Genomic DNA, 17349 nt, shown 5'->3' with positions numbered 1-17349 from the left:
ATTATAAAAGGGTAGAACTCAGGAAGTGCCAGATGGAATAGAGGCGTGGGGCAGGGTGTGAAGAAAGGGTGCAACCCTTTCCAGGACCTTCAGGTATTCACCAACCCGAAGCTCCTAAATAAACTTTCTAAAGTCCATAAAAAGAAACATAGTTTAATAATGTTTCTTTTTCTTATGTAGACAATTTTGGCTTTATCTGAACTAAACATTCCTAAAGAATTTGTATAACAAATGAATGTGTTTTGGATGAATAAAGGAAATCTGTCATGTTTCCAAGAAAGGGGAGAAGAGAGGGGGGAGTGAGGTAGAAAACAGAAGAAGGAACTGGTTTTAGACAACTAATCATTTTTCTCTGTAAGCAGAGGAGATAGCTGAGGCATGCACACACACCAAAGAGAGTGTTGTATATTAGATTTTGACATTGACATCACTTGGGTCCTTGATGGTTCTGTTGAGTCACAAGATTTTTAATAACAGCACTTATTAAATTTTTTTTAACATTTATTTATTTTTGAGAGAGAGAGAGAGTGAGGTAGGGGCAGAGAGAATGGGAGAATCAGAAGCAGGCTGCAGGTTCTGAGCTGTCAGCACAGAGCCCGACACAGGGCTCCAGCTCAGGAACCACAAGATCATGATCTGAGCTGAAGTCAGCTGCTTAACCGACTGAGCCACTCAGGCACCCCAGCACCAGCACTGATTAATTCACAATGTATGGAAAGCAAGGAAGGATGCCTCCTGCATGAAACAATTTCATGAGACTTCTTTCTTTTTTTGGTATCTATCTCCTTAAAATATATAGCCAAACACTGACATTTATGCAATCAAGTGATTTACCAGTCAACATTAAAAACAAATTTTTTTTTAAGTTTAGTTATTTTGAGAGAGACTGTGAGCTTGAGCTGGGGAGGGGTAGAGAGACGGAGAGAGAACGAATCCCAAGCAGGCTCCACATTGTTAGCATGGATCCTGATGGGGGCTTGAACTCATGAACTGTGAGATCATGACCTGATCCAAAATCAAAAGTCATATGCTTAATCCTACTGAGCCACCCAGGCGTCCCTCAGCCATATGCTAACATATCTCAGCTAACGTATCTATGATTTCTGACTGTAAGCCTTTAACAGACTGGAGAAAAAGCACGGGACATGTCAATACCAGAAGCTAATCCTACAGGTGCTGATGAGGGAGAAAATTCTCATACCTTTTATTAGTTTTAGCTACAAAATATTTTAGGAAGGCAATTTTTGAGTTCAAATTGTGTTTAGAATCCTTCTTATACCAATTAAAGAAAGATTATTGGACAGTCAGAATTTTGTTTTCATTTTTTAGAGTAAGTCACCTCTCAAATGAATAGTTGTGTCCATACCAAAATTTCTCAAAAGAGGCCATTTTAATTCCAAATTATTTTTGATGAGATTGAGCCAGTTAGGGAGATATGCATTAGCATTCTAGTGAGAAAACATACAGAAAGCAGGTATCTGGTCTGGAAGAGGCAGAGTTTTAGACGGAGAAGATCCCAGAGAATTGGGGGTATGTCCATAGGTTGGTGCTCATGTAACTTTTCGGCCCCGAGTTTGTCAAAGGCCATGCATCACCAGTCACACTTTTCTGACTGCATGGAAGACAAAGCCCTCAGAGTACATTCTCAAGAGCTGCATGTCCTGGTGGGAACAGGGGAAACCTTGAGCCCAGGGATGCACACAGCAAGCATGTGCCTGTCAGCGATGGGCCTGTCAGCGTGGGCCTCCGGTAAGGCCTGTTCCTGGTCCCGGAAGGATTTCTGGAGCACCTGGGAAAGCATCTGTCTTCCTGACAGAATCCTGGCACTGGCTGTCTAGTCCTAGCCCAGGGGCTGATGGTTCCCTTTGACCCTGGCTGTGTAGAGACAGCCCTCTGTCCCCACTATGGCCAACTAAAGATGCATCTGTGTTGCCTCAATTTCCTCCTTTGTAGCTATGTCTAAGAGTCTGGACAGGGGAAGAAACCTCTAGATACGTTTTTCTGGGTAAACGAGATAACTGGAGAAATCACCTATCCCCCATGAAGACAGATGTACTTGAAGCTTCTCCAGCTTCTCTGGAGAACCCCCAAGATAGGCCCAGATCTCAGCATGGGAGCGTGCAGGGGCTCCTTCCAGTGACCAGGGTCTGTCCAGCACGCCTGCACAGAAGGCTGTCCTTTCACCTCCTTCTAAGGCTTCGCTGAAAGACACTGGCTCAAGAAATTCCCTCCCATCTGCACCAACCTATGGCCTGGCTAAGGCTGGACCAAGGAGCACCCTCCCCTTCTCCCCACCCCCCACACCCAGCCAATCTCAGCAATTCCTGTCACCATCTCACCACCAGGAGGCGCTCCACCAACATGAGGCGCCCTTGGACCAGCAGCCTGCCCCCAGTGTCTTCCTTTCTTCCCAGCCCTTCTGTCCCCTGGGTCTTCACCTGCAAGCTGAAAAATGTCCTTAACTGGGAATAACCGATTTTCCTTTTGAACTTGAGAGTATTTGCATGGTCACACCTTCCTGAGCTGCCCATGGCCAGAGTGGCCTGTGACGTCTACACCTTCATGCTCCCCTCTGCCTCCCCTGCAAGCGCACAGGACTGTGGGCAGAGTTCTTAGAAGAACAAACCAAGTGCTTTCAAACCTCATTTCAATTTAACTTAGATTTTGACACATAGCATTTTCTAGACCTTCTTTTACCTCCCAAACCACCTTGGTATTTTGCTCCTAAGTTTTTTGGGTTCAAGAATTTGGTTCTGATGTTGGTGTCAGAGCAGTACTTTGGTTCCCAGCCAGAGTCAGAAGGATGCTTCTTTGGTGGAGATGGGAACAAGCTAGGATGAGTGTGACCCAAAGGCCCTGTGGTCCCTGGGCACAGCCCGGGGCCAGCTGGACTTGGGGATGGCCCTCAGGGCTGCCCTGGACCTTGAGCACAAAGGGGCTGGGCCCTGACGGGAGCTTCGAGGCAACCTGAGGCTGAGAGAGACTTTGGGCAGGGCGCCCCTTCCAGCTATGTGCCTTCCCTAGTGGACAGGCTCCCTGATGATGCTTTGGTGGGACAGTGGACAGCTCCTCGGCCCTCCGGGAACGGATGACCACTTTCCTACTGATCCGGTCATGCTGGAGTGGGAGGCAGAAGCAGGGGCTCGGAAACACTGTCTCAGCCTGAGGACTCCAGGAAACCCCAGTTCTCGGGCCTGTGGAGCAAAGGCCTGAGGTCCCGCCTGCCTTGATTCTGTGGCCAGTGTGTCCTGTGACCCAGTCAGAATCCTGCCTCCCGTGGCCTCAGTGCAATGTAGGGGTGAGCGAGCCTGTTCTGCACAACACGCCCGTAGCATGTCAGCCCTGCCGCCTGCTGGCCCGTCCGCACCATGGTGCCAGGCCTGACACACCTTGCCATCCAAGGTCTCTGTTTCTGTATCCCCCCTGCCCACCCGCTAGGGGCAGGACTGCTGCAAGGGCACATCTGATCCTGACTTGTGGATTGCCTATGTGCAGTGCTAGCTCAGCAGTGGGCCTACACACGGCCGGGGGTGCTTCTGCCCGCTCAGACCCCTCACAGCCCCTGGGACACCTGGGCTCTAACCCCACCTCTCTTGTCTGCCTCAGGCAGAAAGGCCTTGGGCAAGTCTCCAATTTTGGGTGTCAGTTTCCTCATATGCAACGTTCATCAGCTTAGGGGGAAAAATTGCTAGAATGCTCCATAATAGGTACGTCCCCTGAGGGAAGGGTTTTGAGGGACCAGCAGCCTGAACTTGCAGGAAGCAGGGGAATGCAGGGAAGGAGAGGGTCCCGTGGCACTGACTCAGGTCTGATCTGTCTGGACACTGGCTGCCCCGCATCCTCCTCCTCCTCGTCCTTAGGAGTGAGGGGAACCTAGGCTGGCGGCCAAGACCACCCAACGGAGGGCTCTGCATTCCTGGGGCAGACTCACTGAGGGCGGGAGAAACTTCAAGAACACAACCTGGTGTCTCCTCTTAGAGGTGAGGAGACTGAGGCCAGATGAGGCCTTGCCCAGAGCCACTCTGTGCAGGGAGCCCCTGGGAGCCCTACAAAGGTGCCCTGGGGATTGTGTCAATAATTACAGAACAGGCACCTGTGGTGACCCTGCCAGGTCACAGGGCTCGTGGTTGGGATTGGTGCCCAGGTGGCACACGTAACAGGCAGTCTGGAAACAAGGAGGCACTTTGTGGGCAGCTAGCTGCCAGGCCTCACCCAGTGCATCGGTGGTTCCTGCACCCTGGGTCTGGGTGCCAGCCTCCCGGGAGCTTAGGCTCCCAGCTCTGGGGCCTGTGGCGGAAGGCTGCCAGGACCACAGCCCCCTGTAGAAGAGCCCAGAGCCGGAGGTACCATGCTCCACAGGACATGGTCTAACTGGCTCACTCTGGGGAAGCACAGACAGGTCCCTCCAGGGAAGTTGGGGTGGGGTGGTGATACTGGATTAGTATAGGGGAGGTAGGAACTCTAGGGTGCTGGGACAGTAGCCTGAGCTGGAGGGGTTCACTTCAGGGGCCTCTGCCTGGGATGTGCAGAGTCCTTGGAGGTTTCAAAGGTGAGCTGACTTCAGATGCAGCCCTGGTCCCTCTTACTTCACCGATCCATTTCTCAATGCCCACCACTCCCTCATGAGCTCAGGGGGGCTGCCTGGAGGTAGAGGTCTTTAAGAAATGAAGGAGGAAGTAGGGCTTGGGGAGATCTGTCCTGAAGACAGATGCGGCTTCTGATGTAAGCCAGGCCATCAGTTTCTTGTAATTTCTTATTGTGTTCTAGGAGTTGTGAAACTATTAATAACTGAATAAGGAAAACAATAATGTGATTAATGTATTATTTATTATATTATTGTTAACAATCAGTTCTGAGACAAAGTCCAATTCAAAACATATTACTGAGGATTCTATATTAGTTGATTTTAGAAATGGCATGATCCAAAGCTACTTTTCAATAAATTTTCTTACATAACCTTTAAGGAAGGAATTGTTCACCCCCATCATTTGGCTCTGGAAAATCCTTATAGGCAACATTTTTACATTAGAAAAACAAATTCAGTATACTTGTTACTGAAGGTTCACAGGGATGATATGCACAAACTATAAAAATTACACATCAGTATTTCTTTTGAACACACATTTGAATTTAAACAGTTTAAACAATCGGTGTTTTAGATGAATTTGAAACATACTTCAAGAATGGTTAACAGCTCCTTCCCTTTCTGATGCACTGTGAAAAAAACTCCCTTTCTTATTTCTTCAGCCAGCAGTAGGAGCCACAAAAATGGTGTCCCAAATTAGATTCACCTTATCCTCCTGAGAAACAAGCTGGAGAGGTTTTGGATCTGGCAAAATACATGATCCGAAGGGAAAGGACTGCGGAGAGAGAAGCCCCGCGTCTCCAGAGTGGGCCCGCCATGGCCCTTAGGTCTGAGCCGTGCTGCGACCTCAGGGAGGCCACACAACCACGCACACGGGCGGCTCAGAGGGACTTCATGCCGGAGGCGAAACACTGGTAGGAGCAGGAAGCCCGGGGTTGAGGAGGTGACAAATCCTGGATGGCCTGAACCATTTTACACTTGATTCTACTCGCTGGAACTCTGTGGGACACCAGCAAGGGTTTTTCCAGATAGTTTGTCCATGAGAAACCAGAGTCCCCTCACTGATTCAAAGACATTCACTGTCTGTTGTGTCATGCTGCCAACAGTTGTGATAGATTAATGGGTAGGAAAACCCACGGGTTTAAACCCAAGTTTTCTGTCACTAAGATGTTTCTAACAAACTGGTATCAGACTGCTTATGTCCATGTCAATACCATACATACATCCAGTTGCTTTTTTTCCTTCTACTCTTTCTTTCAGGAAAAATTCGGTTATCTAATCTTTGCCGTCCGTCGGTCTTCTGTTTTGGACAGCAACTGTCCCGTGCTGGCTGCAAAAGACGCATTTGTATTGACCCATGAGATGTAACTACAAAGTTGCATGTTGAATGAGTTCCATCGCTCCGGAGCTACGCTGAATGAGACTTGATTACACTTACGCACGCTCACTCATATAAAAATATATATCCTCAACTTCGTAGAACCCCTCATTTATATACCGCAAAATATGTTCCTTGATGCTGACATCTTTTTACCCAATCTTGCCAATCAGCTAAGAAACGCCATAAGACTGGGAGATAAAACCTTTTAAAGCAAGTTTTGTAGCAGAAATTAATTTTTAAAAAAGGTCTACTTTTAGAGCAGCAGTTAGAAATTTTGTACTTGTAATATGTAAATAATACTGTTATATTAAATTGTGGATTTAAATAAGTTTAACGGTTTCTTGCCTCTTCAAAAAATAATACCGATTTCTGTGTTACTTAACGGCTTCTCCATCCTTCCAGTTCCAAGGAATACAAACGTCTCCATCTTGCATGACAGAATAAAAATGTGAAATGCAGAGATGCATCCCTCGTAGGTAAGGCAGCGACTGTTGTAGAAGTCTCTTACAACAATCCACCATTTGTATACTAGAAACGCTGGGCTCCTTATAAAACTTTCCCAGAGAAAATTTCTTCGTTGAAGCCTCTATCAGTTCATTTTCAATAACCTTTAACCTGTCATATTGAAAATAAACGTAATATTGCCACAAGCTATCACCAAATAAAATAACATAAAATGTAGATACAATTTTATATATTGGGGCTCTAACTTTCCACTCTCAACATTGAAAATGGGGTTGCCCACAAGGGGCGAATTACATGCTCAGAACACATGCCAATCGTTGTCGTGCATGTATCTCTAAAAGTATTTGTTAAATCTTTTTTAGCAGCAATGGGTAAAAATAATTGATACATAGTTTAAAAAGTTCTAATCCTGCCTCACTGAGCAGCTGTTAGTGACCAAAGAAGGCAGAAAGCAGAGTGTAAAAGCCATAGTTTTAGGAACCACCTGCACTCTGACCCTTGGGCAGTAATGACTTCTGGAAATTCCCAAATACCCAAGCTGGCCCCCTGAGGAGGAAGGGCTCACTCCACTCCCTTCCCAACCCATCAGCTCCCTTTCTGCTCCCTCCCCTTCGCCTGCAAGCAACAATGCCTCTTCCATCAAGGGCTTGAGTAAAGGCCTGCAAAGTAGACAACTCCCGGCAGAACTTGGTGTCTTAAGTACATTATCCCACAGGTGGTCAATGTTTACGGATATGTTTTAATGTTTATTTACTTATTTGAGAGAGAGAGAGAGAGAGAGAGAGAGAGAGAGAAAGAGAGAGAGAGAGAGAGAGAGAGAGAGAGAGAGAGAGCATGAGTCAGGGAGGAGCAGAGAGAAAGGGAGATACAGAATCTGAAGCAGGCTCCAAGCTCCAAGCTGTCAGCACAGAACCCCATGCAGGGTTCAATCCCATGAACTGTGAGATCATGACCTGAGCCGAAGTCAGACACTTAACTGACTGAGCCACCCAGGCGCCCCAGTGAACATTCTTTTAAATGGTTGTTTCTTCTATATGTCAGTATCGAAATTATTTAAACTTTCTTCTATTATTGTACATTTCCATGGTTTCCAGTTTGTCTAAGTGACATTAAAATTTATAGTATGTGATATAGGGTAGGAGGAAACGTGAGTGAACTTCCACAGAAACACTGAGTGAGGACAGCCTGTCTGGGGACAGCTGGCTTACCGCTAGGCCCAGGTTACCCTGGGTTACGACCGCCCTATGTAAGAGCTGTGCACAGGTTATTCCCAGCCTCCAAACACAGCAGGGGTTCCACGGACAGTGCCTGCACTCCCCCTGGCAGCCAGGCGGTGCATCCAGGCGGTGTTAAGAGGCAGTCTTGAGAAGGCCACGTGGAGTCTACTTGGGACCCTGATACTAGCCTATTAGCATAGTGGTTTTAAACCGTTGGCAGGCTCCTGCAGAGCTCTTCCGAGGTTCCCTGTGGGGACGGGGGCCCCTAGTTCCCTTCCTCTTCAGATAGAAAACCAGCGAGTTTTTACCTTTTTTATAATTTGAATTTCCGCTTGGAAATCCACTTTATAGAGATATGCAGCTAAAAGGTGAAAATCACGGTCTAGGAGCACACTTCATCTGAGGGAAGCCAGTAGTCTTAACCACCCCCTGGTGATTACAAGGAGGGCAACCTTGATAGGGTGGGGGAAAAGAGCAATGGAGAAGAGAAGGCAGAGTGGAGGGGACCTCTGGGCCCAGAGTCAGAGGTCTGCAGAAGGATGAAAGCAATGATTAAGAGGGGAGGTATACTGGGACCAGCAACAAAGTGGTTTCCTCTCCACGGGTGGTGAAGCAGGGATGAAGGCTCCAGGGCCAGGGCCAGAGCAAGGCTCAGGCAACATGCAAGTTAATGGATTCAGTCCGTTATCTTCCCCAAGGTCTCCTGTGTGCCAGGCGCTGATGCTGGCACTGGAGGGAATAAGAGACAAGAGTCCCTGCCCTTGTGGTACTCACATTCTGTCTGGGTGGGCACAGGCACTGAATAAATAAGGAAAAGAGCTTGTCAGAGGCCGATGGTGGGGAGTTCGAGGGAGCAAGGCAGACCAGGGGATGTGGAGGGGGTGCTGCAGGGGAGGGGGCTGGTTCCGCTAACCGCCAGGGAAAACCTCACCCAGAAAGAAGGTAGATGCGAGCTGAGACCCAGAGGGAGGTGAAGGGCAAACCGGGAGGACACTGGGAAGAGGCGCTGCAGGCAAGGGCCAGCCGGCTGGGGCAAAGTGAGCGAGGGATGAGTGGAGGGGGTCCTGGCCTGCAGGCCGCTGACGAGCCCCGACTGGGCTTCTCACAGAGTAACTCACTCTGGCTGCTCTGATGGTCACTGTATTGACCCGACTCACTGGTAGGATGGAACTTTCGAAAGCTAACCTATGTGAACTGCATTTCTTTTTACTTGACTTCCTCAAAACCTGGTAGCAATACACTGAACCTGTTAAGTGGCCGTTGAGAAAACAGAAGCAGCAGCAACAGTGCAGCCAACAAAACTGTCAGCCCTGACGATGACAGGCTGGTCAGGGCTGCTCCCGAGGGTTCAAGCTGACTCACAACTGAGAAAATCACATCACAAACACGGAGGCTGAGCACCCAGTCAGGAAGCAGGGTGTTTGTGCCAACGCAGCTGTCACCAACCCCACAAGCCAAACAAAGATGCAGCTCCTTCACTTAGTTCTTATACGCAAACGATCCCGTTATTTCTTGTCAAAGGGATGACTTCCGTGGCCCTCCTCCACTGCCACCCTCGATCTCTTCTGAATGAGCAACTGGTAGGGACGGAGGGGGTGAGCAGGTGGCAGGACAGGAAAACCTGGAACCAATGCCCCAACGGTACACGGCTCAACGGTCACCTCTACCTTCCGGGTGCCAGTCTCCGTCCTCCTTGCTGCCTCCCCGGACACGTGCAGCCGCCTTCTCTGGGCCTCCGTGGCCTTCGGGGAGCAGTAGCCTTGGTGCTTCTCACTCAGCCCCACCCTGGCCCAGCTACCCAGCGCTCGCACCTCCCACCAGAAACACATTCCAGGACGGCAGGGACCCGGCCTCCATCTTTCTATCAATGGCACCTTTCAGTCATGGCAAATGACAGCTGACTGACTGAATGAATGAATGAATGAATGACTTCTCAGTATCCAAACCTCCTTTGCCAACATCTTTAGAAAAACAACCCTCTTTTGAGTGTAATATCCTCCTTTCTTCATAGTAGAAACATTATTAAGCAGTATCCACTGGCCACAAAACAGGAAACTGTTGGCTAAGATTCCTTCAAAGATACAAACGACACAGATACAGGACTGCTTATGAACTGCAACAATTTTTTACTTGTAATCTCTTCTCCTTTACTTAAATTCAGACGAAGTTTGCTTTGCACCAGTAGGTCTCAAAGTTTTAAACAGAAAACATGCCTGTCATCTTTCTTTCTGATACTCTTATCTTCATTCTGCTCTTGAGTTGACTTTTTATATTAACAAGTCTTGCTCCTCAAATTGAGGCACATGGTGGTAATGTAATTTAGACTCTTATATCAGGAAACACCATATGCAATTCCTGGCAGAATAAGGTGGGGGATAAGTAAACATGGACTATGCACCAATGAATCGATTTTCTAAGTGTAATACAGTTTTTATGTCCCATATTTATGAATTCTGAATATTCAAATTTTTATTTATTTATTATTATTATTTTTTAATGTTTATGGTTGAATGAGAGAGAGCACGAGCAGGGAAGGGACAGAGAGAGAGAGAGAGAGAGAGAGAGAGGGGATCCAAAGCAGGCCCTGTGCTGACAACAGAGAACCCAACACAGGGCTCGAACTCACGGACTGTGAGATCATGACCTGAGTCAAAGTCGGACGCCTAACAACTGAGCCACCCAGGCGCCCCTGAATGTTTAATAGACTGACTGGTAGGAAGCGACAGAGGGTTCATAGCACTCACTCTTCTTTCCTCTTCATGTTGTCTCTTGCCTGTTGGGCTTTGGTTAGAATAAACCACTGGAGCTTTGTTGGATCACAGAGGCTTGGGATGTTAAAGTGCCCGAGTTCATGCAAGCTTGGAGCGTATCTGTCACTGTAATGAAATATACACAAAAGGAAAAGTCACTGATCTCTCATCCCCCACTCTGCCCCCAAAGAAAACATGTTATTAGTCTGATCAGTGATAAGGGAATTTTTCAAGAAAATCCATTTTAAAAGTATAGCAAAATTACATTTTAACTTTTGCTGTCCCCAAAGAGACACTTTCAGGATAACCGCATTCTTCCTCACTGTATGGCCACCCTCACCTGTAAATGGAGGCAGTAGCCCACTAGACGGTGAGGTGTGCTCTTAAACAGCAAGCACAGGCTGTGAAAACAATGTGTGTACAACAAACACGGGCTACTGATTCAAATTAGTCTAACGCTATAAAGTTTTCCACAGGATTGACTTTGCCTTGAAGTGGCAATGTATTTCAAAAATGTTCTAGAGATTCAATCCTTCAATCCTTTCATGTTGGCTTTTTTAATGTGTAGAGAGTGCTGCTAACAGGAGCGACATTCTTTTCTTTAGTTCCTAAGACTCACACAGTGAAACACAAAACAATTTAATCTACCTACACACACAACACATCTAAGTGAAAGAATAAAAATAATTCTTATTTTAGATATTTACCTGTTAAGGATCATTTTTAAACCACGTAGACTTCGAGGGTGAAAGGGTATTCTATTTTTCAACAGCCGATTATAGAACACATCGAGAAGAGAGTAATACTCTTCAAGTGTCAATACTGGCTGCAACTCTTCGATATAAACCACTTGTATGCCACCTAGAAGGTAGCTTATTTGGTCTTCTAACAGCATCAGCCTCCTCCGAAGGTCAAAATAACTTGGCAATCTTTCAAAAAGCTACGGTATTTAAAAAAATGAAAGAAATACTCAGTTTAATAACATAAAACTAAGTAAACATAAAACATAAAACAATGTTAGGATTCCAATTAGTGGTATTGAGAAATTTTAACAAAATTGTTTTTCTAGAAGGAAAGCTCAAATAAGTACTATGACTTAATGTAGGGCTGGAAATACTAATATTCAAAACAACCCACTATAAATCTTAGGAATTTTTAGATAGGACTGAAGAGATTGCAGAAAAAAAGAAATACATTCCAAATAAAAATAAGTCCTAAGTACTAACATTTAAATAATCAGGTAAGTGGGGCACCCGGGTGGCTCAGTTGGTTAAGCGTCTGACTTTGACTCAGGTCATGATCTCGCGGCTCCAGACGCGAGTTCGAGCCCCATGTCGAGCTCTGTGCTGACAGCTCAGAGCCTGGAGCCTGCTTTCCAATTCTCTCTCTCTCTCTCTCTCTCTCTCTCTCTCTCTGCCCCTCTCCCACTCGTGCTCTGTATGCCTCTCGCAAAAACAAACATTTAAAAAAAATTAAAAAAAAATCAGGTAAGAATCTCAAATTAGTTTAAAATGATTATATGGTCTAATAAAGAAGGGTCTGGGAAATAAAGTACATGTAGTTCCCTCCAAGTATATTTCTTCAGAATTTACTTTTAATTCCAACAAAACTCAATTACATGCAATAAATATCACTGAGCACCTACCATGTACTTAAGCACTAAACTGTGTATACAGATTATAAAAGGCGGGCCCTGCTTTTCAGCTGGGGTGCAAGGAAACAAAACAAGAACCAGGATTCTTTGTACTAAGTGCCACGTAAACATGAGTGGACACAGGGGAGAGGTTCAAGCAAAGGTTTCTAAGGAAGTCTAATGTGACCAGTCTGAAAAGCTGAAGAGACAACCGGGATTTAGCAAGAGTTAGATACTTGTGGAAGTGTTTTGGGGGTAGAAAGAAGAACACGTGTAAAGACGGAAGCATGGCAAGGGGGAGTCTGGTGTGGCTGGAGTGTGGCACGCGTGTGGAAAGGAAAAGGCTGAAGACGCGGGCGCGGCTGGACTGGGGAAGGCCCTGGGATGCTGCACTGAGGACTCAGACTTGACGTAAAGAGCTGGGGATGTACAACTCGCAGAGGCGTCGAAAGGCATCAAAAACTGCGATGATAAAGCAATAGCGGTACACAAGTTATCTGTAACGTATTTCTAACACTTTGTGAAAATAATTTCCCTACCCACTTTTCCCATTTTTTTCTCTTACTGCGTTATCCATGTATGAATGGTAGCTACCTTTTAAAAACTTTTTATTTTCACAGAACGTCTTTCATACAGTTTCCCCAACAGTAACATCTAACAAAACTACAGTATACTATCACAACTGAGAAACCGACATTGAAAACAATCCACTGACCTTCTTCAGACTTTATCAGTTTTACTTACACTCGGGTGTGGGTATGCGGGGCGGGGCGGTGTATGTGTGTATATGTAACTGTATCCCATGTGTAGACTGACGTGCCATGACCACAGTCAAGATACAGAACAGTTCCACTCTGTGGATCCTGCATGCCTGCCCATGCACTATCCACGGACCACGGCGGGGAGAGTCCCTCACTCTCCAACCCCTGGGAACCACTAACCTGTTCTTTCTACAATTTTATTTTAAGAACATTATGTACATGGAATCACACAGTATGTAGTCTTTTGATACTGACTTTTTTCACTCAGCACAATGTCCTTTTGTGCCAATCCACCCAAGTTGTGGCTGGTATCAGTAGTTCATTCCCTCTTTTTGTTGGGTAACATTCTGTTGTACACATGTGTCACAATTTAAACATTCACACGCTGAAGGACATTAGAGTTTTTCTAGTTGTTGGCTATTATGAACATTTATGTACAGGTTTTGTGGGAACATAATTTTTCAATTCTCTAGCACAAATGCCCAAGGGTGCAACTGCTGGGTCATATGGTCACACTTGTTTAGTTGTGTACCATCACACTCTTTTCCAGACTGCCTGTAGCGCTCTATACCCCCACCAGTGACAAGTGCCAGAATTTGGTGGTGTCATTACTTTTCATCTTAGCCATTCAAAAAAAATTGCCATCTGTAGGTCACCTTCTGTGACAAACCTGTTCATGTCTTTTGTTTTTGTTTTTGGATTGTTTTGGGTTTTTTTTGACTGTTGAGTTTCAGAGTTCTTTATACATTAGGTATACAGACTTTGTCAGAGATGTGGTTTGCAAATATTTTCTACCAAATATTTGATTTGAATAGCCACTTCACAAAAGCAAGTACGTGGATGGCAAATAAGCACATGAAAAGATGCTCAACATGATGGGTCATTAGGGAAATGCAAATGAAACTCACATGAGATAGAACCATACTCGTGGTAGAACAGCTAAAACTAAAGACAACCATTGCAAATTTTAGCAGTTTCTTAAAAGGTAAAATGCCCTAACATGTGATCCAACTATTCATGGACAAATGTTCCTAGCAGCTTTATTTCCAACAGCCCAAACTAACACAGCTCAATGTCCATCAGTAGGTAAATGGATAAACAGACTGGGGTAGATTTAGATGATCAGATACTAACTACATGGCAATAAAAAGGAATAAATTCTTGATACCTGCAACAGCATGGATGAATCTGAAAAAAATTATGTTGACTGAAAGAAAACAGAACCCGCCCCCCCCCCCCCGCCAAAAAAGAGAAGTATATACTTTGTGATTCCACTTATAGAAAACTCTAGTAATATAAACTGATCTACAGTGACAGCATGCCAGAGGTTGTTTGTGGAGAGGGTGGTGGGATGGAGGAGAGGGCTTACAAGTGGACACGAGCACACTTTTGTGGGTGATGGATACGTTCACTATATTGTTGTGGTAATGGCTATTTATACAGGTTAAATCTCATCAAATTATATACCATCTGTGCAATTTATTGTATGTCAATTATAGCGCAGTAAATCTGTTAACACCAAAACAATAGAATGCAAGCCTTTTAGGCGGTGCCTCAGAAAGACTACAAAATTTCCAAATAAAAACTGACTTAAAAATCAGGCCCCTAAGTATTTTAAGTACATGATAGTAAACACCTAATCTGAAAACAGCCGAAACTATGATTCCAGTTGTTTTTTAGTTCATTGACGTAACAACATAGTTTGAGACAAGCGTATATCTATGACAAATCAGAGATTCTTTTGCTTTTAAACTCTTCCTTACTTTTGTCCAGTGATGATGGACATCCATTGTTCCTAGCATCACATGGCCCACTGCACTCATCCCGGAGCGGTCTGTAAATATTATTGTACATCCTGATGATAAAAACACAAACCCTTTGGTCACTGTCCAGAGATGCTTCATTCACCACTGTGCAAATAATTACTTAAACTTAGCATACAAATTCAGGATTAAATTAGGTAGAAGCTTAAAGGCTAATTTTATGTTGCTGTTTTATTCAAAGGAACACATTTAAAAATTCAGCTGTGATATGGTCACATCTGTAAGGATTTTTAACACTTAGTTTTCCTCCACAAGTTACAGATGTGTATAGCAGCGGTGTGATATTTGAAAAGAAAATGGAAATTGTTTACCTTTTGCATTTTTAAGTGTTTCCAAGTTCTGCTGTGCTAGGCGGCCTAAACTGTGAAGCTGGCTACAGCGATGGGCGATGCCCCAGCCCCTCTGCCACCTAGGACACCAGAGCACAAAGGCACGTTAGCAGCAGGCATCCCTGAGGGAAGAGCCGCGCATTCACCCCAGCTGCTTAATTCCTATGAAAGACAGAGAATTAATTCCTGCGAATGCTTTTTTCAAGTCGTCGTGTTTTCCAACTAGCTCATTATTTTATGAAACAACCATATGGAAAATGAATGGTTGGCCAGAGGGTAAAAATATTACTACTATGTTCAGGTATCCAAAGATTTAAAACAAGCAAATACAGGGGCATCTGAGTGGCTCAGTTGGTTGAATGTCTGACTCTTGATTTTGGCTCAGGTCACAGTCCCAGGGTCATGGGATAGAGCTCCAAGTCTAGGTCTACACTGAGTGTGGAGCCTACTTAAGATTCTCTCTCTCTGCCCCTCCCCATTCACCCTCTCTCTCTCTCTTTAAATAAAATAAAACAAACAAACAAACAAACAAATAAAGCAAGCAAATACACTATGCTGTTTCTATTTTAAAATAAGGGAATGAGGGGCCCCTGGGTGGCTCAGTTGGTTAAGCATCGGACTTTTGATTTCAGCACAGGTCATGGGTCATTCTTACTCTCAAAATAAAGTTTAAAAAAATAAAAAAAAAAAAAAGAAGAGAATGAAATAGGAAACACTTAAAAAAAATCTTTTCCATCTCCACGTCACTCAAAGATGATGATTTTGTTTTAGATTTAAGTTTTTTTTTTTTTTTATTTTTTTATTTGAGAGAGAGAGAGAGAGCAAGAGAGCAGATGGGAGAGGTGGAGAGACGGAATCCTAGGCAGGCTCCTTATAGTCAGTGCAGAGTGCAATGTGGGGCTCGAACTCATGCTCCATGATATCATGACCTAAGCCAAATTCAGACACTTAACTGACTGAGCCACCTGGGGGCCTCTGGGTTTAAGTTCTAATTAGGAATTCCAGTTAGGTTTATCAGATTCTTTTTATCTTATTCTGGACTAAGTGATTTTTATGACATGTGATCTACTTATTTTATAAATGAACACTAAATCTTAGTGACAAGATGGAACCTGATGTTCACATGATGTTACAGAGGCACTGGTGTGCAAATGTAATATGTAAATATATTATTATTATATAATAATATATATTATATAGCACCGATCTTTAGCAGTGTCTGAACACCCACCCACCTGTGAATTCTAATTCCGTGGCTTACTAGCTCTGTGACCTTGAACAAGTTGCTTCTGTCCTTACTAAGGTTTCCTTTCCATACATGCAAAGTGGGATCACCTCCTCCAGCACAGCATAAATCATGGGGAGAATATATGTGAAGGAGTAAGACTCTCAAAACACGTGCTCAAACAACTTAGGTTCCTTCTTCACCCTATCACTGATTCTGATGAAAGTCATTTCTGTTAAGATTAAACCAATTTTCAAAAATTTTCCTTTAGCCCACAGTTGAAGAAGATGTCATTTCAAATAAAATTAACACTGTGATAGAGCTACTAAATACAGTTCCTATTAACAAAGGGTCTTTCACACAGGCTGAATAGTTAGAAACGTCATTGGTTGCAATGCCTCCATCTTTTGGAGGTTTGGGTAATTTTCTAATACTGGAAAGCCATCATGCCCATGGTCCTCAAATGTTTCGGTCTCAGAACGCTTTTGCACTCTGAAAAATGGAGAACCCCCAAGAGCTTTTGTTTATGTGGCTTATATTTATTGATATTTACCATGGTAAAAATCAAAGCTGAGAAATTTCTACACCATATTGTAACATAATGCTTGTTTCTTTTTATGTTTAAGAAATCCTTAAAAAAATCCTTTTATTTTCCTAATCCCAGTCTCTTTGATAGATCATTTAGAATTTGCACTAGAAAAAGTTACTTTTATGTACAGGAATTTATTTTACAAACTTTTAAAAGGGATCTTGTTATTCGGCTGGAGCTAGAAAAGTCCGTGCTACTAGATTGTGGAATTGGAAGAATGCCCTATAAACAAAGCAGGGCCTAAAAATATTGACCTGATGATCAAAGAGCAGCTATCAGCACAAAACCCAACACCCCACACACCCCAAGTCCACACGTTTTCCTTGAAATCTGAATTCTCTTATAAAACTATGATTTGAAAAAAAACCCAAAACCCACTATGATTTGAACATACAAGAACAGAACATACACGTCTTATCAATACCGGGCAGGCACAAAGAAAAGGTGCTATTATGGTACCCAAAGAATCATTTCAGTTGGAAAGAAGAAAAAGCATCCTGTTAATCAGGGTTGAAAACAACAAAGCAGGTTACAAGAAACAGTAATAGCAATGTCCAAGCGTCACACTGCACAAGTTTTTTTTTTTTAATA

The 17349-nt window shown here is 44.3% G+C and overlaps 1 protein-coding gene across 6 annotated transcripts in view; it reads right to left on the bottom strand.

Moving 5' to 3' along the window:
* The window catches only part of TCAIM (T cell activation inhibitor, mitochondrial), a 98243-nt gene that overhangs the window by 18253 nt on the left and 62641 nt on the right, over nt 1-17349 (bottom strand). For 5 of the 6 annotated variants that reach the window (XM_019418531.2, XM_019418527.2, XM_019418530.2 and 2 more), the window contains 5 exons: nt 14927-15024; nt 14556-14647; nt 11106-11338; nt 10393-10524; nt 4811-6581 (listed from right to left, as the gene is read on the bottom strand). In XM_019418531.2, the coding sequence (XP_019274076.1) occupies nt 6341-6581; nt 10393-10524; nt 11106-11338; nt 14556-14647; nt 14927-15024 (796 nt within the window). In that variant the 3' untranslated portion in view covers nt 4811-6340. Of the gene's footprint in view, nt 1-4810; nt 6582-10392; nt 10525-11105; nt 11339-14555; nt 14648-14926; nt 15025-17349 lie in introns of those variants that run through there. The other variant, XM_053904140.1, reaches the window with a different exon arrangement.

This window comes from Panthera pardus, unplaced genomic scaffold, assembly GCF_024362965.1.
Source record: "Panthera pardus isolate Hobbes unplaced genomic scaffold, ASM2436296v1 HiC_scaffold_16, whole genome shotgun sequence".
In the NCBI taxonomy this organism is placed as follows: domain Eukaryota; kingdom Metazoa; phylum Chordata; class Mammalia; order Carnivora; family Felidae; genus Panthera; species Panthera pardus.
The sequence above is the reverse complement of the archived record's forward strand: the minus strand, read 5'-3'. Positions and strand labels throughout refer to the sequence as shown.